Source organism: Dysidea avara, chromosome 3 (assembly GCF_963678975.1).
Source record: "Dysidea avara chromosome 3, odDysAvar1.4, whole genome shotgun sequence".
Taxonomy (NCBI): domain Eukaryota; kingdom Metazoa; phylum Porifera; class Demospongiae; order Dictyoceratida; family Dysideidae; genus Dysidea; species Dysidea avara.
This window is the reverse complement of record NC_089274.1, coordinates 25,930,839-25,956,964: the sequence shown is the minus strand read 5'-3', so window position 1 is coordinate 25,956,964 and position 26,126 is coordinate 25,930,839. Positions and strand designations below refer to the sequence as shown.

At 37.2% G+C, this 26,126-nt stretch overlaps 2 protein-coding genes across 6 annotated transcripts in view; one reads left to right on the top strand and one right to left on the bottom strand.

Moving 5' to 3' along the window:
• The window catches only part of LOC136250491 (copine-9-like), a 31,710-nt gene extending 30,807 nt beyond the window's left edge, over nt 1-903 (bottom strand). The window contains exon 1 of the mRNA XM_066042700.1: nt 653-903. Coding sequence (XP_065898772.1) covers nt 653-868 — 216 coding nt within the window. The 5' untranslated portion in view covers nt 869-903. The remainder of the gene's footprint in view (nt 1-652) is intronic.
• Nucleotides 904-3,139: 2,236 nt separating this feature from the next.
• The window catches only part of LOC136250490 (basement membrane-specific heparan sulfate proteoglycan core protein-like), a 36,747-nt gene continuing 13,760 nt past the window's right edge, over nt 3,140-26,126 (top strand). For 3 of the 5 annotated variants that reach the window (XM_066042698.1, XM_066042697.1, XM_066042695.1), the window contains exons 1-13: nt 3,140-3,384; nt 7,197-7,312; nt 7,735-7,968; nt 9,988-10,239; nt 10,305-10,580; nt 12,042-12,311; nt 12,373-12,627; nt 12,681-12,953; nt 17,146-17,415; nt 17,468-17,719; nt 21,377-21,646; nt 24,610-24,879; nt 24,937-25,197. In XM_066042698.1, the coding sequence (XP_065898770.1) occupies nt 7,737-7,968; nt 9,988-10,239; nt 10,305-10,580; nt 12,042-12,311; nt 12,373-12,627; nt 12,681-12,953; nt 17,146-17,415; nt 17,468-17,719; nt 21,377-21,646; nt 24,610-24,879; nt 24,937-25,197 (2,881 nt within the window). In that variant the 5' untranslated portion in view covers nt 3,140-3,384; nt 7,197-7,312; nt 7,735-7,736. Of the gene's footprint in view, nt 3,385-7,196; nt 7,313-7,734; nt 8,132-9,987; nt 10,240-10,304; nt 10,581-12,041; nt 12,312-12,372; nt 12,628-12,680; nt 12,954-17,145; nt 17,416-17,467; nt 17,720-21,376; nt 21,647-24,609; nt 24,880-24,936; nt 25,198-26,126 lie in introns of those variants that run through there. The other 2 variants (XM_066042696.1, XM_066042699.1) reach the window with 2 other exon arrangements.

Sequence of the window (26,126 nt, the reverse complement as noted above, 5' to 3'; positions counted from 1 at the left end):
AAAGTATCTGCTAACTATGATATCTGTATCACTCTATCATACAATATAATTAGTTAATTATCTCTACGTATATTTGGGGTACCTGTATATAATTAGTATTGCATAGAACATGCAGTATTCCTAGCAAATTACTGACTCAGTCATTAAATATTATGAGTGGTCATTCTACTTCAAATTTATGTTAGGTACTTTGGATTTCTTACTTGTTGCCATGCTAAGGAGGAGAAAAGTCTCAGTGCCTGAATGTTGTATACAAACATCAGTCACTAGCTACATGTATCTCTCAAGAGATGGCATGTTACCTCTTAGTGCAAATGTTACTCCTGTCTACAAAAAGGGTAGTAAACAGCATGTGGTTAATTACAGGCCCATCAGTTTGACTTGTACTGTCTGTAAAGTTATTCTACCAATTTTATTTATTTATTTATTTTTTTTGGTATCTTGATATAGGATTTACCAAAGGTTTACACTAAAATTCTCAGCACAATATTTGCCACACCATAGAATTTAAGGAATGTAAAATTTTGAATTTGGTTGGGGAAATCCGGCCTGCAATGATCTGAGTCAGCTGTTTATGTATATTCGAGTATTTGTGGTGCATGCTGGCCATTCTTTGACCATATTTTGACAATAATACATACATAAGTAGTACCTTTGGGTTAAGATTGTCGCGAATCATCTCAGTACGTCCCACCAATGTCCACACTCTTTCGCTCGAGTTGGCGTGTTTGTGATCATTTTTGTAGAGGAAACACACCGGATCGCTCTTCGAGAATCTGTCGAGGTTTGGTAAATTGCTACATGATATAGATAGTTCTACTTTCCACTGTTCAATAATACCATTACGCACGGCTGAACCCGAAGCCATGTTTAATACCCTTTAACTAAAACGGTGGTAATTAATATTTACTATATTTAAATTTTAGCGATTTTTTATTTTAACGATGTATAAAATGTATAATATATGGATGAGAGGGAGAATTAAGGACCACACTTGGTGACTGAGACTGCTGGGACAACTGAAAATCCTGGTTATCATAATTAGCTATAAGCAAACCGTTACAACTGCTAGAACAATAATATCTTTGGAGACCGGTCCCTACTGAAGAACATCATTATTTGGGGGGGGGGGGGGGGGGGGGGGGTAATTGGCACTCTTGCCTTTGAACAGTTTTTTTTAGATGACTGGATTGGTGATCTTAAGACCTTAAGTCTCTTTGCTCAAACACAGCCTCATGCATCCTAATGTCATGGTCTCTCTTTCTGATGGAATTACTTTTTTCGTGTTTCTACAGACCTTTTCCTTCCACTTGAACATTTTATTAGATCTATTTTCCTTGAACATTTTACTAGATCATTTGTTAGATGAACTTACTCCTAGCACGTAAGTTAGCTCAGGAGAAGGGTGCATCCAATTGACGCTCTTGTCTTCGCTATATCATTGGCTACCATCTGCCTGCCCTACCTCCTGTGCTTGTCCATTTGTTTTTGTGTGATATTTTAAAAACAAACTAATTATACAACTGAATTCTACATGTTGTTGTCATTTACGATTGTTTGATTTTTTTAAATTTACCAGTCGGCTCTTCCCTGGTAGTTGCTCAAGCTTAGGTGGCTGTGACACAGGAATGGTGCTTCACATAATAAATAGGTCATCTTTACATCTAACAGTGGGGGCATCAAGCATTTCCTATAAAACAAACACTTTATGATGTGCCCATACAAAGGACTCTATATAGATATGCTTACTGGGTGGACCACCACCCACATGCCATGCATAGTGGTGAAGTCAGCTGTCCCAACTCCCACAATCACAATGGACAACGGTAAGGTGAAAGCTGGTACAATTCTGTTGACTGTTGGCCCCATGTCTGTGATAATACCATCCTGCAAATAAACATTCACAGTGTATATACTAGCATGGATCCATTCGCTAGGCATATATAACAAGAAACATGATTTCTTTGCACGGGAAGTCCTTATTTTGGCCATGGGTTACAGCCCGACATAATTTTCTCAATACCAAAGTAAGGGATTTCCCCTAACTACAGTATGCAATCATGGTTCTTACTTCAAACACTTTTAGCGAATGAATCCTTCAATTTTTAAATATACTATTTATGAATAATATAAACACTTGCAACTGTTTTGTTAGGGTAAGGCCCATTGAGTCTAGTTGATGTTGACAAATCAGAAAAACATTTAGATCATAGTAATGTTGCCTTGAAACTTTTGGTTTTAGAGATTGATAGCTAGTTTTAGTTTGTATGCATGTCTGTTCTTTTAGTTTTAGTTATAGTTTCAGTAGTAGCAGCATTATTTACTTTTTAGTAAGAGAAGTTGTCAGACAACTTTAATGTCGGTTGGTTTTAGTTATGTTCTGATCGTGTATACTAAAATTACTTTTAGTTATCGTTTTGTCCTGAGTTAGCTAAATCAATAAAATTTCAAAATCAAAGTAGTAAAGGTCTCAGGTTTAGCATTAGTTTTAGTAAGAGTTGGTCTTGAACTTTACAGCACATAGTTACTAGGTCTCAAAAATGATATAGTTTTTGTATAACTGAATACAGTCAAATATTAAAATTAGTTTAGTATGTCCTTACCTTAATTTAGTTTAGCTACCCAATTAATTTATAGTTTTTAGCAGTGAACCAATTGTAGCAGTATTGCTGGGTTTACTAAAACAACACTAATTGGGTCAGATACGTGTATCTCTGCTTGAAAATGTTTTTTCAATAATAGCTATAGTTAATCATTATACATTTTATAGCTACTGAAACCGGATCCGCAATACTGCTGATCTGCCCCTCAATGTGAGATAGTCTAATAAAACAGTCACATTATACTGTAAGCATGCATCTTAAGTTGTTTAAAAATAACTATCCCTTGCACCCTGTGTATGATAGCATCTATATGTATGTAGCTATCAAGCTGTATTCAAAGTCAGCATATTGAGGGAAAAACTTGCATTACCAAAGTAAGGTTGTCTTCCTCTCCCATTACACACCTCACTCTAGCTTTGATATTCCCCTGCTTCATTGCCGGTGCACAGCATCATGTATCACCATGACATAATCCCAGACATAAGACTTTTAAAAATAATGACTCACGTGACTGTCAGTGTCGGATTCTCCCTCGGAAATTCGCCGCACCCGGCCGTCTAGGAATTTAATAACAGTTTAAAGAACTATTGTCATTTCCTCGAGCGTTTCTTTGGAACCGAGTGGGAGAAACCATCGTCGGAGACTGCCGCATTGTAGATTGAACAACAAGGCTGTCTCAGTACGGATAAGTTTGCCTAACTAAACTGAGCGGCCGCCGCCTGGTCATAGCCACCACAACTTAAGTCTTGTCAAGTCGAGGATGCAAAACAGACGGAACTGAGTAAGTGAGCTAGTGCACCTACACCACACCTTTTAATGAGTAACTACATCAGTCCTATGAACCGTTTTTCAGCGGTGCCGCCCCATACACACTGAACCTACAACAACAATTAGCTACCACGAGAGCTAGCCGGACCAGCAACAAAAGCAAACAAGGCATACAAGGACAAAAAAAGACTAACTGTTCAAAAGCAGATTTTAAAAGTGACAATCAATCAAGATTAACTAATGTAGGGGGTAAATTGTTCCAGATTACTAGCTGCTCCACGATAACTATGTAGAAACATATACAGGTCGCAACAAGCATTGTTTGTTTATCGCACAAATCAACAGTTCATTGGAAAAAGCACTCTTTTTTATTAACACATGTTTTATTACTATTTTAATATAGCTATTTTCATATAATAGTAATATATTTTACTACTGCAGCTACAAATCGTGAGTGCAGAGTAGTGATGTGCAATATACCGAAAAATTATCGACATTGCAATATTTTTTTCAATATCGATATCGTATCGAATCTCAATATTTTTATAACTGATATCAATATTTATTGTGTAGTCAATATTTTGCTACAATTTTCAATATATTGAGTAATATTTTGGTAAGTTTACAACTTTTGGTGTGTGATTGTGCAATCACAGTAGAAATGAAGTTCAGTTCTGTACAGTTTAGCCATTTTAAAAAGCGTCTACCAGTTTCCAAGGCTTGTTATTACCTTTATCACAAATTCTATAAAGCATAGCTGCTAATTATAAACATTTGCCCTACACAATTAATCAAAAATACCGAAAAATTATCGAAATTTCAATATTTTACCAATTATCGTATCGATATCGTACTGAAACCAAAATCCTAATATCGCACATCACTAGTACAGAGTCGTAGGAATATGGCATAAGTCGGCAGTATCAATTATCAGTACTTGTAAAGTACACAGACTACGGAGTATATAGAATCTACCCAGTATGCTATATCTCTAAAACATTTCTTGCAATTGTTTTCATTCAATAACTGATTATTGTTCCTAAAGCGCTCTAGAAGCTATTAGGGATCTGCAATACATATCGATACAGCAATATATTGATACAGCAAATAAGTATCACGATACGATACTGTACTTAGAAAATATCGATATATCAAAATTTTCTAGTAGAACGATTGCTCCATTACTGTAACAGTGATTTCCTTCTTAGAGATCATGTAAGAAGCCTACAAATATGCATGTATAAGCGCTGCTGTTATGGCTAAAATATTCTTACCCAGGTCGTAACTGTTACACTTTAAGTATAAAGAATTGCACCACTAAGCAGTAAGCCATCTGTTGTATATACGTAGCTACTAACCATCTTGACAACGTGGAGTAATCTGGACAAACCTTTGTGGGAGCATGCATTAAAATGTTTGTGGTAGCTAATTGTCTGGGTAGTGCAATAGAGGCAGGTATCCAGGTAGAGATGTGCTTTTGCAACAGCACCTCTCCATACTAAAAAAATCACTCATGTGCATGAGTGTAGTGCACATCAGAGCCCACTAGCTAATTGTCACATCAGCTTTACTGTACATGTAGTTTATTAGCATTCACTGAATATAGAAATTTGTAAACATAGTGAATGAAATTCAGTGTTGGCTCTAGGTACAGATAAGTTGGATATTGTTACAACTATTAGCTGTTATGCTAGCTAGTACCAGTCATAACTAGCCATGACCACTTCATTATGATATTGTGATACAGTATCGTATCGACCAGTTTATTAATGGTGATACATGATACACAAAATGCACTGTATCGCAGAACACTACAAGCTATGCCAGCTAATCGTGGAATTGTGTAAAAATAATTTTGTATTGGAAACTAGTATTTTGCGTCTACCTGAATATCTCTCAAACGGCTGGTCTTATCTTCGTAAAACTTGGAGTTATCCTAGGACTGTATATCTTACAAAAAGTTCACAAAGAACCAACAAGGTGCCAGAGAATTACTGACAAATTCGTACAGTCTGCCGATTAATTGGTCAATCACTGAAGGACAAGGTGCCAATAATAGCTAAGTACCTCATGCCAATAATAGCTAGGTACCTCATGCCGATAATTGGCACAGGATATGTCTTGTGATTCACTTATAACACCATGCTCACTCACCTGAGATAATTAAGTTGGATATATAATTTAAACAGTGTGCATTAATTAGAATGTCACAATTGTTTTAATTATATAATATACACCCCTGTAATTAAAAAAATACGTATACATTGATGTTTTAGTAATATACCACAAAAAATTTTCGAATACAATGGATAGAACATGTGTGATGTTTCGTAATAGTGAAATTTTTGAACTTGTTCAGATAATTAGAGATATCCACTTTTCACCCTAAAGTCACTTTCTATTTTCCATGGCTCATATATTAATCCAAATCGGACATACAAACGTCATTGCAATGAAGGATTACAATCACTGCTCAGTAGTTGGTAGTTGATGCCTAAGCATTGGCTAAGGTGGCTAGCTACCCACCATCATGTTCTTACTGTCCTTTATGATAAATTCTTCTATAAGGTTATGCCAGTGTGTAGGTTGAAAGTCTAGAAAACCCATGAAGAAATGACTCTTACAAGAAAAGGGTTGCAGCGTGTAATTGAGACTTGCAAGCCACTTTTCCTGTGGAAAAGCCTTATACGTACCTCAGCTTTACCAACGGGTAGAATTTGGTATAGAACTCCATTATTATAGCATTACTAGCAAAGTCATCCTCTCAAGCCACACACCCAGTACTGGCCAATAGCTTTCCTATTAATACATTTTTACCTGTGAAACAGGAAAAACCTCTTCCACTGTGGATTATTAAGAGGTGTGGTCTCCCCCCCTTCCTCCACCTTTGTGTATTTTTATCCTCAATCAAGCTGTCTTTGTCCTTCTTCATGTAATATTTTGAGGCATTAATTTTCCCCATGAACACTTTCCTTGAGCAGCATCTTTAGACACCTCAAACTTATATAAGCGCTTTTGATTGGTAGATACCAGTAACTTCACAACAGGTTCAATACTACTTGAGCCAATTATGTTTTGAAATTTGCCTATTATGCTTTTGAGCAGTAATCCAGCCTATTATGCTCAAGATTATGCTCTCAAAATCAAGATTATGCTCAAGAGCTGATTGTTTTATTAGAGTATATCTGCATTTTTTGACTGCTCTATTAGAGTATCTCGATCTTATTTCACATTGCAAGGTTTTTTGATATGAAATGCAGCAATAATGTGCAGTATGTACATGTTGTGTAGTACTTTTGGTGCACGCATTGCACATTTTAATTAAAATTCTTGAAAATTGTTCTATTATGTTAGCATAATGCTTGATGCTTTTGCTAGCCTATTATGCTTGAAATTGAAATTATGCCGGCATAATTGGCGCAAGCCTATTCAACACCACACCCACTCAACAACACCTATTAATGTGGTCTTGGTTGATTAATAATGTTCAAGCACCGCCTGGGGGCTCAAAATTATTTGAGCTGACACTTGTATGAAATTTGGAGGCTTGTTCATGGTTGCAGTGATTATAACAGTGTGCTAAGTGTGGCACACTCAGCATGCAAAGCATGCTCCTTTTAAGGTCTGGATACCCTATAGAAAAGTTTTGAAAAATAGTTGCTACAAGATTGGATCTGGTGGCTCTTTTGTAAAAGTATTATCAAATATAATCTTTCAAGTACAACATATACATACAATGAATCCTTCCACTATATGATATATAGCTGCCAGTTTGGAAACCATGATGATATTTAATCTTGTGATACACTTGTAATGTCACACAAGGTAATTATTAGAGGAACTCCCTCTCATCTGAAAGTTGGGGAGGCTCCAGCCGCCACCACTGAGACAAAGTGCAGAGGGAACACACCCGTCGGAACCCCAAAAGGCACATCCCACTGGTGAGTTTGCTATTGTGGCGTAAAATGGGGCTGTGCACTGCTTCATTTGGTATCCAGCCTTGTGACTGTAGTCAGGCAGGCAGGCAGGCTGGCAGGCAGTCAGACGAAGCTTTGAGTTTCGGGGATTTAAAAAAAAAATACTATATCTGGCTGCTTCTTGTTTTTCATGCTGTATTTTATATGTTAGATGGACTAATACTATTCCATAAAAGGGATTTTTGTCGCATAAGATATTTCTAGAGGTGGAATTTTAGGCAGCACGTGTCATTTTGGGGGGATCCCTACTTAAACAGTACTGTCGTACTGTTTGATATATATTTTATATGGTCCTGCTAACTCACAGGCTTTGGTGATGTGGGGCACTACATTTGACATTGTTCTATTTGTTCCATATAAATAAGTGCTTATATTTTTGTCTACAGATATGATATTAATTGTCAGTACACTTGGAGCAAATGAAAGGCACATTACTTTATCTGTGGAGTCCAAAGATACAATAAAAGCCATCAAAGCAAAAATAAAACAAGAAGAGGATATACCACTGGACCAGCAGATACTATTTGAAGGAGGAAGACAATTAAAAGATGAATGTACATTATTTGATTATCTAATTGAGGATGAAGACATCATTTATCTAGTCGTAAAGGCTGGATCAGGTTTGTAGTATTTGTGTTACATGTATATGTAGTACTATGTATCAATGTAGTAATAAACCACATGTGATTCCTATCATCATGCAGGCTTGAAAACTGTGCTGCACACCATGCATCCAAAGAAAGTAAAAAGTTCCTGCCAAAATAAACAATCACCACCACTACTGTGAGATATTTACATGTAGCAGCGGTTTCACAATGCTCACATGATCTTCACTGTTTGGCTATTGGTAAAATGCGGAATTACGGAATTCTGGAGCAGAATTCTACTCCGGTTAATGTTATCATGCGAGTCATATAGATGACTCTTTGGAATGGTGGGATCAATAAAGACGTGCTGGAATGAACAGAGGTCAATTCTTCATATCCGGCACCAACAAACACACTACACTCTTGCCTGGCGTAGTGCTCAGCACAATTGAGGCGGAGCTGGTCGGTAAGCAATACATTAGCCCTGTTTAAAGTCCTGCAACACTGTCTCAGTGTTATCACGGGTACAGCAACAATTCAATGATGAGTGGCATAGTAGAACAAAGACAGTGTGCCATTCTTGCTATCATGGATTCACTGAATTTCTCCATGGCCGTAGCACTTAGCGATTTATCCAGGATTTCGCCAAAGGAGCACTTACAGTTTCAGTTAATAAACACACCATGACTAACAATCGACACCGGTTTCCTGTCTGGTTCGTCTGCTGCAACGTCCTCTGCTTTGCTGTTGTCATCCACTTTTAACAGGACACTGTTTTACTGTAACGTAATGTGCTAGAAGTTAGATACAAATGTATTCACTCTGCCAATGTATCATGCTAAGACTCAATTATTATGAATCACGTAATGAAGTTGACAGGTGCAGAATTCCACTCCGGACTTCCAGAATTCTGCATTTTATCAATAGCCTCACTGTTTTACCACCTCAGCTCATAGATATATGACAAGCTTTCAACTTGAAATTACAGACAAATTCTCATATGATTTGCTCTCCATCTCTGGACTTCTCCTATCACTTTTAACATATTAGTATTTATATTGGAAACACACTACTATCGGTGGTGCCTGGTACGTGTTTTAGCAGATCCTCTGTTAAGTTGCCAACTGGAACTCCTACCACAAACAATAACTTTTAAAGAAACTGCTTGGGCACAATTGCCTTTGTCATACAAATTGTATTAAATGTACTGTGAAAGTTTAAAGAAATGTAATTTCTAGATAAGAAGAAATAGACTACTTCTTACCCACAAATCAATATTTTTTACTGCAACTGGTTGACCCAGACAAAATGTGACCTGGTTGTACTGAATAACCCAGCCCAGGTTCAATATATTGTGTCTATTATTGTTTTGTACTATAAAAACTTAGGCTTGCATGATTGTTTTAGGATTTTTGCAGATCCAGTCTCACATCATGATGCAACAACTTACATCATTATGCAACAATAAAATTGTTTCAAATTGCCCCGTCAGTGATAATCTTCCATAATTTTGACATGTAGTTCCAAGTTGCCATTTCACATACATTGCATCATACGTAGTTGGATGAAGATCTTATTCACATTACAAAAGCACTTCAATATTATCTGGTATATACATGCTACATTTATAATTGCCATTGGTCACAATAAGACTAACTACTCATTCATTACAGTTTGATTGTGAGTGCTGTATACAAAAAGACACGATGGACCAGTTACTTCATTAGTGCCAAATTTGTATTTTCTATAGTTGTGTTTATTCTAGATCACAATTTATGAAAATATTATAATGTTTGCTTTAGTAATCTTTCTGTGAAGCTTAGTTATATCTTGCATAGAATGCTTTTCAATTACCACTACTGACACGTCAATTGCCTAACTGTACTTGTCTGTTATCACTTGCACATCAGAATAGCATGGTGTGTATAAGGTACTGGTGCAAGTCTTGTAAAACTTGTTCTTTGCTTTTCAACTAGTTAATGAAAGCCTAAAATAATGAAAAACATCAATCCATACATCATCACTTTTAGCTATGTGGTGTTTGGTGTGCAGGTCAACCAAAGGTGACCGTGGATCCACATAGTCAAAGTGTAGAGGCCACACACACTGTCACGTTTACTGCCATAGTGGATGGTGTAGGAGAAGAGAACTATTACCAGTGGAGACACAATGGAGGATTTATTAATGGAGAGACTAGTAATACTCTTACTATCAATAGTGTGACAGAAGATGATGTTGGAAAATACGACTGTTTAGTAAATAATGAGTTTGAAGATTGTGTTATATCAGAACCTTCTGAATTGAGTGAGAACAGTTATTAATGCAGTGTACGTGTATTCAGTCATTGTTGATTTTTGTTCTTATTTTAGAGATGAAGCCCACCATTACTGCTCATCCAAGTAGTGTAGCTGTCACAATATCAAATGAAAATGAATCAGTGTCACTGACTTGTGAAGCAGAAAGAGCAATGTCATATCATTGGGAGAAAGAAGATGGTAGTGGTATTCCATCTGATGCCATTGGAGTGGACAGTAACACTCTTACTCTTGTTAATCTAACACCATTTCATGCTGGTAACTACCGATGTGTTGTGGGCAGTGAAAGTGACAGCAACTTCACTGATTATGCTACAATCACTATCAATGGTTAGTCGTCACGTACAGTATTTTATACTGCATAGATGAAAACTGTTGCTCTTCAAAGTAACTGCCATGTTTACCTTTTCTATATACATATAATGTAAAAAGCAAGTAAAATATCTGTTCACCCCCTATCAATAAATTTGCAGAAGCTTTAATCTATATGCTTTTAAACTGCCATAATCTAGCAACCATATACCGTATAACAGGAATGATTCGCGGAAGAAAATATTCACGAATGACCTACAATTTCCTCATTCACGAGAAAACATTTGCGATTTATTGCATAAAGTAATTTAATAATTGGGCGCGCGTCTACAATGGATTAATCATGGATAGGGAATGCTCGACTACATGGCTCGACTCTGACATGTTGCGTACTATGCGTATAGTAGCCATGCATGATCGCTGCTTCACTGGAGAAATAGGCATTCACAATAATGAGCACAGACAATAGGCACACCTAGCCTTGGGGGCGGCACTAATACCAAGGCTAAGGCACGCCATTCTGGCACAGTGAATCGCTGGGCTGCAATTATATTTGCACCATTTCTCTTGCATGATAAGAATAATAATAATAATAATAATAACTTTCAGCTCTTCTAGGTATTTGTCCCATTTCACTTTAGGATATTTAGCTCAAGGATTTTCGATTAGGCCCTAGGCTATGGGTAAACACCTCGAACAGGCTCTGCCTTCTGTGTACACCCTCCAGTGCCTAACTGGTAAAGTAGATAATAGCAATAACAAATAATAATGAGTAGCACAGATTTTTTTCACTGTCACTGAAATTTGCATCTCTGTTCGAATGGTCTTACCGTCACGCATATATAGCAGTTTAGCAATTAGCAAGGCAACTAGCTACCCGCTTATGCACTCATTATATGAATGCTGCATCAACTGATCCATTAAAAAGTTTTTTAATTGTAGGAAAAATTTTGCAAGAAAATATTCGTGAATACATCTAAAATCGTGAAATTCGCAAATGTTTTCTTTCTTGAATCATTCCCGTTATACGGTACATTATAATCACAACATACTGTTGTATATAAATACAAAACAACTAGTTATACTGATGAAAAGGGTCAGCTTTAAGAGTTATAAAAAGTTGTGACATCAAAGCTGGTGGATGAGAAATAGATGTTAATCTCTACTAATGAGGCGGCAATGCTGTTATTATTAAAGTTGACATTATTGCAGCCATTTCTTGGTAAATGCCATTGATTTCACAGCTGTTATAATTTAACTTCTTATGTACAAGTCCCAATAAATATAAAAGTTTGATTAGCATACTGAGATTACTGCCACACGATCCAATTGCTAGTTACTTGTGAAGGATATTGAGTGAATAGCTGTTTTTTGTCACACAGTAGCAGCATGGCATGCTACTGTGTGTATCAGCCAATGTAAATGTTTACATTATACATTGTAATATGTGTTAATCTGCACTGCATGTGTATGTTTTAGTTGAAGCCCCAAAGTTTACAATGCAACCATCATTCCAAACTGCACATCTCACTCAAAATGCTGCTTTTTCATGTTCTGCTACTGGTTACAATGTGAATTATCAATGGACAATTGGATCAGGATCATTTCCTAGTAAAGTTACTGGTGTAAACACCAATACCCTGGTGATCCCAGATGTGAGGTCATCTGATGGTGACAACACATACACTTGCACAATTAGTAATGATGGAGGTAGTGTCACATCAGATCCAGCCCAACTAACTGTTACTGGTATGAATGTTGTGTATTCCATGTTGGCTATGTAATAATTGATATTTTGATATACGTACAGGTCTACCAGTAGTGACTGTGGATCCACCCAGTCAAAGTGTAGAGGTTACACAAACTGTCAAGTTCACTGCCACAGTGAGTGGCGTAGGGAAGGAGAACTTTACTTACCAGTGGAAGCACAGTGGAGAAGGTGTTAATGGAGAGACTAGTAATTCTCTCACTATTGTTAGTGTGACAGAGGATCACAGTGGAACCTATGAGTGTGTGGTTATAAATGAGTATGGAGTTTGTGTCACATCTAAAGCTGCTGAATTAAGTAAGGAAAATTTCTGATGCATTTGTTTAATTGTTATTTATATCCTTATTTAGAGATAAGACCAGCCATTACTGCTCATCCAAATAGTGTAGCTATCACAATATCAAATGAAAATGAAAGTTTGTCTTTAACTTGTGAAGCAGAAGGAGCAACATCATATTGTTGGAAGAAAAAAGGTGGTAGTATTCCATCTGGTGCTACTGGAGTGGACAGTAACACTCTCACTCTTGTTAATGTAAAACCAATGGATACTGGTAGCTACCGATGTGTTGTGGGTAATAAAAGTGATAGCAATTTTTCGGACTATGCTACTGTCACTGTCAATGGTTAGTTACTGTTTTATTACATGCTTGCTATTTAGTAATAATAGACTGTATTTCAAAGAAGTTCCATGTAATGTGCTAGTATACGTACATATCAAACAGTACGATAGTACTGTTTAAGTAGGGATCGGGGTGGATTTGGCGCGCGCCTCAAATTTCTATCGCTCAAAAATCATCCTAGAAACATCTCACGCAGCAAATAAACTTTTAACTAAAGAGTCTTCACGTTTCTAACTTTATTTCTAGCGTTATATATCAGAAAATGACCAGAAAAGTGCTGAAAATCTATTTCTAAAAAATCGCTAAAACATAAATTTTCGCCTGCCTGCCTGCCTGCCTGCCTGCCTGCCTGCCTGCCTGCCTGCCTGCCTGCCTGCCTGCCTGCCTGCCTGCCTGCCTGCCTGCCTGCCTGCCTGCCTGCCTGCCTGCCTGCCTGCCTGCCTGCCTGCCTGCCTGCCTGCCTGCCTGCCTGCCTGCCTGCCTGCCTGCCTGCCTGCCTGCCTGCCTGCCTGCCTGCCTGCCTGCCTGCCTGCCTGACCACATTCGCAAGGCTACAGGCCAAACGAAGTGTTCTGCCAGTTTCATTTTACGTCACAACAATAAACTCACTGGTGGCATGTGCCTTTTGGCCATTTGGTTGGTATACAGCGACTGCGCTATGCTCTTTCCCTTTATCTTTCATCAAGTACTGGCCTTTCCGTCTTCTTGTGTAATTGGTGATAATTGACGTAACCAGAAATAATTTTACAAGAAAAAACGGGAAGTACTGAAACCAAATGTTTTCTCACGTGAACGTAATATATTTGAAAGCTGCTGAAACAGCGAATAATTTGAGTCTTTATACAGACTGGTAGTACTCCGGGAAAAGGAGTTTCTTTGTTCATCGAACGTTCAAGTATATTTGGAAGTTGACAGTGAAACAGCGTCCGCGAAGCAGGGATATCTCTTATACTCTACGTGGACTACTGTACTGAGAGCTTGTACTCGACCCTAAGGAATCATTTTGTTCGTCCAAATATTCAATACTGATTGGCAATATTTGTTTGAGTGTTCAGTGAAGGAGTTTCTTTGTTCATCGAGCTTTCAAGTATATTTGGAAGTTGACAGTGAAACAGCGTCCACGAAGCAGGGATATCTCTTATACTCTACGTGGACTACTGTACTGAGAGCTTGTACTCGACCCTAAGGGATCATTTTGTTCGTCCAAATATTCAATACTGATTGGCAATATTTGTTTGAGTGTTCAGTGAAGGAGTTTCTTTGTTCATCGAGCTTTCAAGTATATTTGCAAGTTGACAGTGAAACAGCGTCCGCGAAGCGGGGTTATCTCTTATACTACGTGGACTACTGTACTGAGAGCTCGTACTCGACCCTAAGGAATCATTTTGTTCGTCCAAATATTCAATACTGATTGGCAATATTTGTTTGAGTGTTCAGTGAATTACCAGCATTTGAAGTTGCAGTTGCCACTCCTAAGCTGAATGAACTTTCTTCTTGAGTTTAACACCCAAACTAAGCATTAAATAGTTACAATACCCATACCCTGGATTGAATAGTTGGTGCTCATTCCATGCGGTTGCTCGATTAAGCATCACTGCAACTACGTAAGTGTGTTTTTTTAAGTATAATTATCTGTCAAGTTGCCACTTGATGATTATGCACCTGTCAAAGTCACACCCCACCTACCCCAGGTTAGGCATAGATGGGGATTGAGTATAAATTTCTGCCATGCATGCATGGTAGTCGGTATATATTTAATGGTACACAAGTTCAATGCATAATGCAACACTAAAGTGTTCAGTTAACTAATTGCGACTCGTCAGTCTTCTGATCCATCGAGGCTTATCCAGTAGCACAGCTAATATCATCTTACTCTAAACAGAAAAATTATAACAATATGAATCATCAAGTTAATTTGAGAGATGCAGGGATACACATACACTTATAGGTAGGCATAGCTAGCCACCTATAATAGCTGAGCTAAAAAAGTTAACACACTAGTAGATAAAAAATTTGAATTTAAAAAAGGGAAGTAGGGATCTACGCCTCAAAAAGCACTGAAACAAGGGTAGTCTAGCTAAAATAGTGTAGCTAAAATGATAACATCAATCCATGATTAACTAATAAGACAGATGATCCCTACTGTGGTGAATGTATAAATACCTAGCAAAGTTTCAACATGATATGCGCCTTCACCACAGTAGGGATCATCTGTCTTATTAGTTGATCATGGATTGATGTTATCATTTTAGCTACACTATTTTAGCTAGACTACCCTTGTTTCAGTACTTTTTGAGGCGTAGATCCCTACTTCCCTTTTTTAAATTCAAATTTTTTGTCTACTAGTGTATATACATAAGTCCAGGATAACACATCACGTATGTACCTACTGTACGTATGGTTGGTACTGCTGTAGTAGAGTATCTTGATCTTGCTACAGTACTACGTAGTAAACTAAGCTAGAGGGCATGGTACAATACTTTGTTTTCTAGATCATTGAGGGGTGTGGCCTCAGCACTGATTATTATTATAGGTATGGTGGCATGTTCTGATCATTTAAGGGAGCGTGGCCTATTGCAATCGTTATATAAGCCCAGCTTAGCTGCTACCCGATACTACTAAGGATACTATAGTCCATTAAACACCTCAAATAGTTTCATGGCATATAAATACACTCCTTCAACTTCAAGAAAAGTGTTGATACAGAAATTAACACATTGGTATGGTTTCCTGGCATGAAGAAGAAGACAACTATTAGATTGAGGAATGGCAAAGTGCAGAAGGTTGGAACCACAATAGGCACATCCCACCCATGAATTTGTGGCGTAAAATGATAGCTGTGCACTACTTTGTTTGGCCTCTAGCCTGGTCAGGAAGGAAGTGAGGTAGGTATATAGACCAAATACAGCTTTCTAAACTTCTGTATTCGGTGGCCTGTAAGTGTTTTCTTGACTGTATTTGATTTTAAATGGAGTAAGAATATTCCGTAAAGGTGATTTTTGTCACATGTGATATTTCTATGATGGCTTTTAGACACAACATTTTTAGTGGTGTGTGCCACTTTCAAGGATGACTCATCACAAGAAAAATTTAGGAATTTGCAAGATAGTAGAGATCATTACAATAAAATTAGTAAGTGCTTTAGCCATCTAAAGTTAAAATTTACTCCCTAATTTAGCCATGCTGCTAAATGGGTTATATTTCAGGTGATAATTCCCTTGTTTTGGTACTTTATTTTAATGACCCCTACTAGCTTGTAAACTCAATTTTTCTGCTTGTTTGTTAACTTGCAATTCTTCATTACTAACAAACACCACATTGACTGGGCCAGATTTATGATGTTAAAGTGCACACCTCTACCTATCTATCTACCTATGTTTGTCTGTACGCACCCATTTGAGCAAAATTGTTAAATGGTAAAAGCAGCTTGCACGTAAGAAGTAAAAGAGACTGTACTGCACTTCCGCACAGGTAAACGTTGCTCTGAGGTGGTTTCTTTTGGCGGTCTGAAATACGGATGTGGCGACTCTCCTCAGACTTTGTGAATTATCTTCCCTTCAGGTTTTACAGGCGTTTTAACAACTGAAATACAATGGTACAGGCCTCACAGACTATCAGGAATAGCCTCTCCCTCTGAGTTGGTTGAAAGGGGGCGTATCCCCTACGTACGCAAACGAAAATGAAGAGCAGCTTTGATGCTTTGTTGAGTGAATTGTGGGAAAAGCACGATAGTCAAACTATAAAACAGTTTAGAAGATACTTCTGTGCATAATATGTTGTTAAAAGCGGTTTGTTTAACAAGCGCTTCCTTAGCAGTGTAATTGAAGAATTATGAAATTATGAAATCTGAGAATTACACACTAATAATAATATATATTATTTCACTACCAAAAATCTATTGGTTAAAACAGTAATACATAGTTGGTTAATTCCAGATGAGTTAGCTAGCTGCATGGCACCTGGTTTTAGAAGTAACACTACAGCAATTTGTTTTGTAGATAAGAGATCTCCACACAAAAAAGTAAACTCTGCCTACCATTGTCTAAGTGAAGCACATGGATGTAGCACATTCTATGGAGTAAGTGATGTTGTTATGCAAATATTAAATATGGTTATTTGCGTAATTAAAATGTGTAACTAACTGTTGTACTAATGTTGTACTAATGTTGTACTCTGTTGTGCATGTATGTTTCAGTTGAAGCCCCAAAGTTTACAATGCAACCATCATTCCAAACTGCACATCTCACTCAAAATGCTGCATTTTTATGCTCTGCTACTGGTTACAATGTGAATTATCAATGGACAATTGGATCAGGATCATTTCCTAGTAAAGTTACTGGCATAAACACCAATACCCTGGTGATCCCAGATGTGAAGTCATCTGATGATAATAGCACATACACTTGTAAAATTAGTAATGACGGCGGTAGTGTCACATCAGATCCAGCTCAACTAACAGTTAATGGTATGAAAATTGTGTATCGTAGCTATGTACTAGTGGATGTTTTGACATACAGGTCTACCAGTAGTGACTGTGGATCCACCCAGTCAAAGTGTAGAGGTTACACAAACTGTCAAGTTTACTGCCACAGTGAGTGGTGTAGGGAAGGAGAACTTCACGTACCAGTGGAGACACAATAAAGAAGATATTAATGGAGAGACTAGTGATACTCTGACTATTGTTAGTGTGACAGAGGATCATAGTGGAACCTATGAGTGTGTGGTTGTAAATGAGTTTGGAGATTGTGTCACATCTACTGCTGAATTAAGTAAGGAAATTTAGTGGCAGATCTTCTGTGGTTTTGGTCAAACCCCTCTTTTATATTTTGCTTAGTAGTGGTTTATTTATAAAGTCATTAGCTATCAAGACACACACTAGTGTGTCGTGCAGCCAAGAAAGCTGGCATGCCACACTGTGAGTATATTTATAGGAAGTAAGAAAATGTGATTTTCATGCACACGTATAGCTCAGTGCTCTCTTCCCGGATTGAAATTATTTTTGTACTGCAAATGCAAGGTTGTCAAACACGATTGTGAAATATGGGCCCTCAAAGTCTGGCTTAATTTAATGTCTTCGTTTTTCATTTAGGGGGCTTGGGGGGCTTAGATTATTGTTTTCGCACACTTTACAAAACCATAATAAGATGCAAAAAATGAGTAACTCGATTTCTGGAATTTTGATATACATTAAGAACGTATTGTGGAAAAATCACGTACTAAGTTTGGTACAAATCTGATAAATAGTTATAAAGCTATGGATGATTATTTTCATTAAGAAATGCTGACATTTTGTCATGCTTACAAGGTAAACGGTATCAAAAATCTGTATGCATATAGGTTAACTATTGCAACTCAAGCCTTTTAGGGTTTAAAGAATTTGCATTGACAACTATAGAGTTAGGCAAAACCAAACAACTGTAAATTGCAGGGTTGAGATACTCTAATAGAACAGGCACCATGAGTAAAATAGGTGCATGAAGAATGTTGAAAACAAACACCTTTCACATAACTAGAGTCCACAGTGTTTACAAACCTCAAAGATATCTTCTTCTCTAAAACATTATGAGAATTTACTGTACCGCTAAAACGCAACGTCGCACTCGCTTGCACCACTCGATTGCAGGTAATTAAAAACTTGCTAATTAAAAGGCGTGGCACCCGTTTCCTTCGAAGGAAACAGGTGCCATGCCCTTTAATTAACAAGTTTTTTAATCACTCACAATTGAGCAGTGCGAGCAAGTGCGACATTACGTTTGAGCAGTACCGTACACCCCTGTGTTTAAACCATCATAACTTGGCAAAGTAACATCAGAATCAGTAAAACTTGAACACCATTTTATTTTTTGTGATAGCAGCATTCTGAAAATCTTAATTCTAAGTCTGTGTGACCTTCCATATATGTGACTGTCTCTGGGAAAATCAATCTTATCGCCCATTTAAAAGTATCGAGAAATGCTGGTTTTAAATATTCAGAGTGTTGTAGCTGGCCAATGGTGGTAGCTACACATACTAAATTTTCACACATTTTGCAACAATTTCTTACCTTTCAGATCATCCACTGAAGAAATAGTGAACAACTAAGTTTCCCGTCATTTTAGATAGTTTTTAAACCGAGGTTGACTGTATCAGGCGAGCTGCGAAAGGGGTGGGAGACGGGGGGGGCTGGAAGGTGGGCAAGATGGTGTTCAAAAATTGAAAAGGAACGTGTTGGGATGAATTAGGCCAGGTTATGGGCCATTCAGGGCTCAGAACTGGCTAAAATGAAAGGAAATTTACAGCACAGGTCATTGTCCAATACCACGGAGCTGTACAGCCACACACAGCCATCTCCTGGTTGGCCAGGGCTCCATCAAGACCCCAGACCACTCATACGGCTTGCCGCTGTGTTTGAAAAAAGCAGCCAGCAACAGCAGACCACTTTACTCTGGTCGACTGTGACAGTGAAATTTGATAGTACATTCATTAAGCTTTGTGTTTGTGTGAAAAAGTCAAACTTCCTGTCTTGGGCGATAAGACCGGTTTTTGCAGATCCAGTCATGTATGAGTTATTGATCGATCAATATCAATAGCGTTTTGTAAAGTTTTATGCAGCTTTAAGGGTTAACCACTGAGCCACTGTTATCATGGCTGTTCTCCTTACTTAATTTCTACTTTATAAATGAATCTTCTAGCTAAAATTTATGTAAAAGTTTATAATTTCATAGATCTACCAATGAAAAATCTAGAACATTCTATGTGTGTTCTATTTTTAATCCTCAAAAAAATATTGAGTATTACAAATAAACTCTGAATACAATACTGTTGTAACTTCTCTAGTATTCCATTGAATCAGAGCCACGATATTATATCCATTTTGGATTCGATTAGTTTTACACTACAATTGAGACCCACTAGTGCCAATTGTCATCATCATAATAAGTGCTATGCTAGCAAAACTTATGACAACAGACTGGAAATCATATTCCAGCATAAAAGGTGGATGATTTGCTTTGTTAAAAGTGCAACTTCTCTGTTTTGCATGAAAATTTGAGATACTCTAATAGAACAGTCACTGCAAGATATAAACCTTAATAGACAAATAGTACAATCATGCATACCTGACTTGGAAGGAATTTACAACACTATTGCAAATAAATACAGGCACTATACATGTACGTATAGCCATGAACAAGCAAGCACAAATTATAGAGCTATTATCAGTATTGGTTATTATATAGATCCTTTGGTTTTGATATCGGTAGGTATTTTTCTCTATTGGTGGAGCATGACTTTGTCTTATATGATCATCATTGTGTCTGTAGACAAGAATAAACAATGATGTAAAAACAAGCCTCAAAACTAATTTATGGCTGACTTTGGGGTACTTAAAATACTAAAAGAAGTGAAATTCATGCAAAAGCAGCCAAGCTGTATAAAAAGGGTGTAGCCTTCAAAAGCCTGGGTGATAAAAGTTGTGAAATTAAAGATGGCGGCCATGAAATGGCTTCAATGATGTTAATGTTAATAAAGCCAAAAATTTATTATCATTAACATCATTTCATGGCCACCACCTTTGATTTCATAACTTTTTTTTCACCCAGGCTTTTGAAAGCTACATCTATCATTTCTTGGCCGCCACCTCAACCTTTTTCACTCAGCTGCAGATTTTTGTATAGCTCGGCTGTTTTTGCATACCTAGATATAATTGCTGTGTTGAAGATACCACTATATTTCAGCAGTATGCATGCATTGGAACGTATAACTAGCATTGTAATTATTAAACCCTACACAACACTACTATTCACTGAAAGCCCTTCAAATGTTAAATTTTCTGATGGCATGCTACTATACTCCTCACTTATTTACTCCTTAGGTATATAATACATTCTATGTTGTAACAGGAGCGCATTGAATCCTATGGACAAGGGAATGTGTAACTCTGTACACTACCAATTCTACAGGCAAAATTCAAACATGGCGTCCAGTGTTACTATTATTACATCATTCTTATACACAACAGGATACACTGAATGGGCTGCTACTCCATCGTCTTGTGTGAAGGTAGTAAAGTTGCTTTGATAGGAAGATCGTCGAGTCGAAGATGAAGCTTGGAATAGTCAGGCGGAGTAATTTTGCATGATTATCGACTGTAGAAAGACTGTCCTGCTAAGCCTGTGCTACTATTCCTCCGTCATGCCATTGAACTTCATTTCCATAGCTTTGCTTCATTCATGATGTACTCAAGCACGCACCTCCACATAATATCCTAATTTAGAAAATTTCAAAAGTTACTTATTATAGTACATGGCAGCCTTGTTTGAATTTGCTGTTTGTGGAGTTACATGCTTCCTTGTCCGGATTCGATGCACTCCTGGTTGTAAGTATTTGTATAACACACTCTTCACCCTACCTATAGATATACATATTATTCTTTACTTATGTTTTAGAGAGAAGGCCTACCATTACTACTCATCCAAAGAGTGAAGTGGTTACAATATCAAATGAAAACGAATGCCTGTCACTAACTTGTGAAGCAGAAGGAGCAATATCATATTGTTGGGAGAGACAAGGTGGTAGTATTCCGTCTGGTGCTACTGGAGTGGACAGTAACACTCTCACTTTTAATCTAACACCATTTCATGCTGGTAACTACCGATGTGTTGTGGGCAGTAAAAGTGACAACAACTTCACTGATTATGCTACAATCACTATCAATGGTTAGTGATCAATACACAGTGTATGTATATTTTGTTATTAACACTTTACAGTGACTGACACTGATTTGTACATTTCAATGATATTCCATGTGAACAATGTACATTATATTTACTCTTGGTAGTATGTGGTGTGTTATATAGAACTTGTGTAGTGTCCTTTAATGAAATAGTATTGCCTAGCAGTCAGCAAAGTTGTAGTTATTTTCAGAGTTTCTGATTGATTAGATTATAGCGGAGGTTTTACCAAGATCTGATGGTGGTAGCACAGAACCCAGATGCATCAAAATATTTTCCAATGTACGTGGAAAAAACAATGAAAGGTGATACCCAGTACCTACATTGAAGAATGGCCTGAAGAGTATAATTTATTTTATTTTAAAGCTTTACATTGACCAACACTGATGGTCTGACGGCAACTTGTGCTGTAGCCTTTATTTGAATTGAATACTTTGTCACAGATAGGTGAGGCTTTTAGTTTTCCATCATCCTCGCCTGCTACATGTTCAGAATTAAGACTGCATGATGATACATAGAAGGAAAACTGACAGAAATGGAGTTGACCCATCAAATGTCCAAGTAATATTATCCAATGAAATAGCTGGATTAATGTACTTTGTTAATGATGAAGACATTATTAAACACATTGAAAATATGGCCATACATGTGACTGATACAGTAGTTCAAATGATGATGTGCAGTATACAATGCACTTCATAACATGATTGATGAGTATGTGCTTTTAATGAAATATATATGTAGTTTAGGCCATGCGTGATCTAGGGCTTGACACTCTATAAAAGTTCATGCACACAATAAGGTGCCATTTCGGGGGCTAAACTATGTATGTGCCCTATGCTAGGAATTTTTTTAATACTGGTGTGAAGGAATCGTACTGGTATTGTTTTGCTAAAATACTGGTTTTTACAATAGAGTACTCAAATGCTTTTACCCACACTGGTAAACCACTTGATGGAAAATCAGTCCTCACATGAAATAATAACTATCATAGTGCAAACTTTGTGGCTAGAAAGAAATCGAGATGATGGTCATGGAGTTATAACAAAAAGCACCAACCATTTGTAAAAGGAGCACGATCTAGTTTCATAAATAAAACAACTATTTGGTACTGTACTATCCTACCAGACAAACTGCTGAAGGAATTAGCTGAAAGTTGTTATATTAGTTACGTGTAACCAGTGCGTGATCAAGATACTCTATATAGTGCAGTCACTCTATTAGAGCATTCAGCTAGCTTGCCAGTTTTGGGACTTATAATTACAATAAGAAGTGATATCTATGCCAGACTGTGAAGTTAAAGAAGGATGCGGGTCCCAAAATGGCCGGGGTAAAAAAAGTTGTGAAATCAGAGGTGGCAACCAAATAAGAAATTGCTGCAATGATACTAATTAATGTCAGTCATTATTATTAAAACAAAATTATATGGAAGGCAAAAGCTAATTAATGATGAGATCATTACAATAGCATCATTGCAGCCATTAATTTCTTGACGGCCATCTTTGATTTCACAACTATTTGGATGCTGCACCCTTTTTTCACAGCTTGGCTGTTTTTGGTATCATGTAGTATGATAGTACTGTATAGTAGGGACCACAGAAGTGTAGGTGTGGCCCCATGAAAAACATCACCCAAAAACCATCCTCACTTTTCCCAGACAACGATGAGGCAGTATTGGTTAAGTAAAACCAAGCCTTTAGAATCAAATCGAAATGTTTCCAACAAGTTGCTACGGAATTTGAAAAAAATTATTTAGCAGAATTTTCTACTGACTGAGGAACTGACTGACTGACTGATTCCTTGAGACAAGCATAACTTGATAACGGCTAAGGCTACAGGCTTGATTTTTTCACTATTTGACGTCGCTTCGACCTGAGAGGTGTCTTTTGGCATACTGCAGTACATACAATGCATTCTTCATGGACTTACCAGTGTCCTCCTTTGTGTCCCATTCATCTTTGCTGACAGCGAAAAGTGTTGATTTGGCGGTAGCACATGATGGCTTCCCTTTGTAATGGAAATCGTCCGTATTTTCATAGTGGCTACTTTGATTGCAGAGGTGCTTTTCAAACAGTTCTTGATTCATAATGTTGTGTAACGGGTTGAACATAGCTGACAACAAAACGTAATGGATACTTTACTTTTCATATGATAATTGATGGCTGGGGTGTACAGCACCATTTCTTTCTTTTGATGTGGTATGCGTGGGTTCACCAGTCATAATAACTATTTACAAAACAAGTTCACAAAAAATTGAATTTTCAACTAGAATAGCCTGTAATGCCATTTAATCACTTTGAAACATTTTTGAACTTGAGCACAGTAGGGATATAACACTTCTTATTGTTTTACTGTGATTTAATATCATGCACTACTCCAGCTTGTTTCAGTACTTTTTATCGATGTACTATGGTCCCTACTCTAGTTGAAACTTCCAATTTTTTTGTGCACTTGTAGATTATAGCACAATTTGGCTGTTTTGGTAACAAATGATAAAAACATATGTCTATAACTATTTCAAAAATGTTTCAAAGTGATTAAATGACATTACAGGCTAAGTTTATCAACTGAAGCATTTAGAAGTAGTTGCAATAGCTCTACTCTAAAATGACAATTATTTTTGAAGACACTTCCTGCATAATAATTATGAAGATGCTAGGGTAAGTGATTTTACAATAAAGATACGAAATATGAGTGTTTTGCCACTATGAGTGTTTGCAATAAATAGCTACATATTTCTTTGAAAGATAAGCTGAATTTGGTTTACTGAGTGTAAGAAAAACTTTTCAGCAGCTTATCAAGTAATTCTAGAGCTCTTCCAAAAGGGGGTTCCATGAAACCCCTTGAACCCCCCCTGGATTTTCCCCTGTTACCTAACTGGTGTAAATAACATTATAATGGTGTAAATAACATTATAATGTTTGTATTCTTTGTTGTGTACGTTTCAGTTGAAGCTCCAAAGTTTTCAGTTCAACTATCATCACAAAATGTATACCTCATGCAAACTGCCAGATTCACATGTTCTGCTACTGGTTACAATGTAAATTATCAATGGACAATTGGATCAGGATCATTTCCTAGTAAAGTTACTAGTATAAACACCAATACCCTGGTGATCCCAGATGTGAGGTCATCTGATGATAATAGCACATACACTTGTACAATTAGTAATGATGGCGGTAGTGTCACATCAGATCCAGCCCAACTAACTGTTACTGGTATGAATGTTGTGTATTCCATGTTGGCTATGTAATAATTGATATTTTGATATACAGGTCTACCAGTAGTGACTGTGGATCCACCCAGTCAAAGTGTAGAGGTTACACAAACTGTCAAGTTTACTGCCACAGTGAGTGGTGTAGGGAAGGAGAACTTCACTTACCAGTGGAGGCACAGTGGAGAAGATATTAATGGAGAGACTAGTGATACTCTGACTATTTTTAGTGTGACAGAGGATCATAGTGGAACCTATGAGTGTGTGGCTAAAAATGAGTATGGGGATTATGGTGAATTTAATGCTAAATTGATAGTGACAAGTAAGTTAAAGAAAGCATGCCAGTGTGAAACTACAAAGAGTGTGTTGTACAATTTATTTGTATGTGTGTAAAATGTGTCTGACTAAATGATATCTTGCTAGGTTCTCGCATTCCTTGGTTTCCAATATTATTGTTTTTCTGTTATCTAAAGGAGGAGACTGCCAAAGTTTTGACCATTGGTATTGACCTAGCATTGGTATTGACCTAATGTGGCAAGCATCTGACGACATCTCAGAATTTTTTTAAGATCTGATATTTGATTTTAGGAGTTATCAATCACAATGCTTTAAATACTATGTGGCTAATTGTAGAGCAAAACTTGCGACTAAGATGCAGCTTTGATTGCTCTATTAGAGTAGTTACTACTCTATTCGAGTATTTCTATCGTTGTTAATGCAGTGGGAGGTGAAAAGTAAAATGGTGCTGAGGATTTAATAGTTATAATCAAAGTAGTTCAATGCAATTGTGTGAATGCTACTAAAATAAGGTGGTGTACAGTTGTTTTGCTACGACAAATTGTCAATACAACAATAGTGAAGCTGCCATTGAGGTAAATTAAAAGGGGATTTCTGTCAAAACTACCATTGCTTATGTGCAGGACCATTTCCACATTAACTAAAATTCATAAATTAATGCAATGACAACCAAGCATTAAACATTAGTACCATTCATGCCCTACAGCATGGATGGTAGTATGACTTTTTAAAGTACACTGAAATGCACTGAAACATACAGGTACTCCAACAGAATTGTGTGTTGCTGTATAAGGTAAGACAACTGCAGTAGCAAGAGTTCATAGTTTTATATTTATGCACAGTAGTGTGTGCATACCTTACCACATGGATGGTGAGTGCTTCATTTCAAGCATGTCAAGATACTCAGACTCTGGTGAACTAGCACTATGTGATGGATAGATAGACAGATGGACA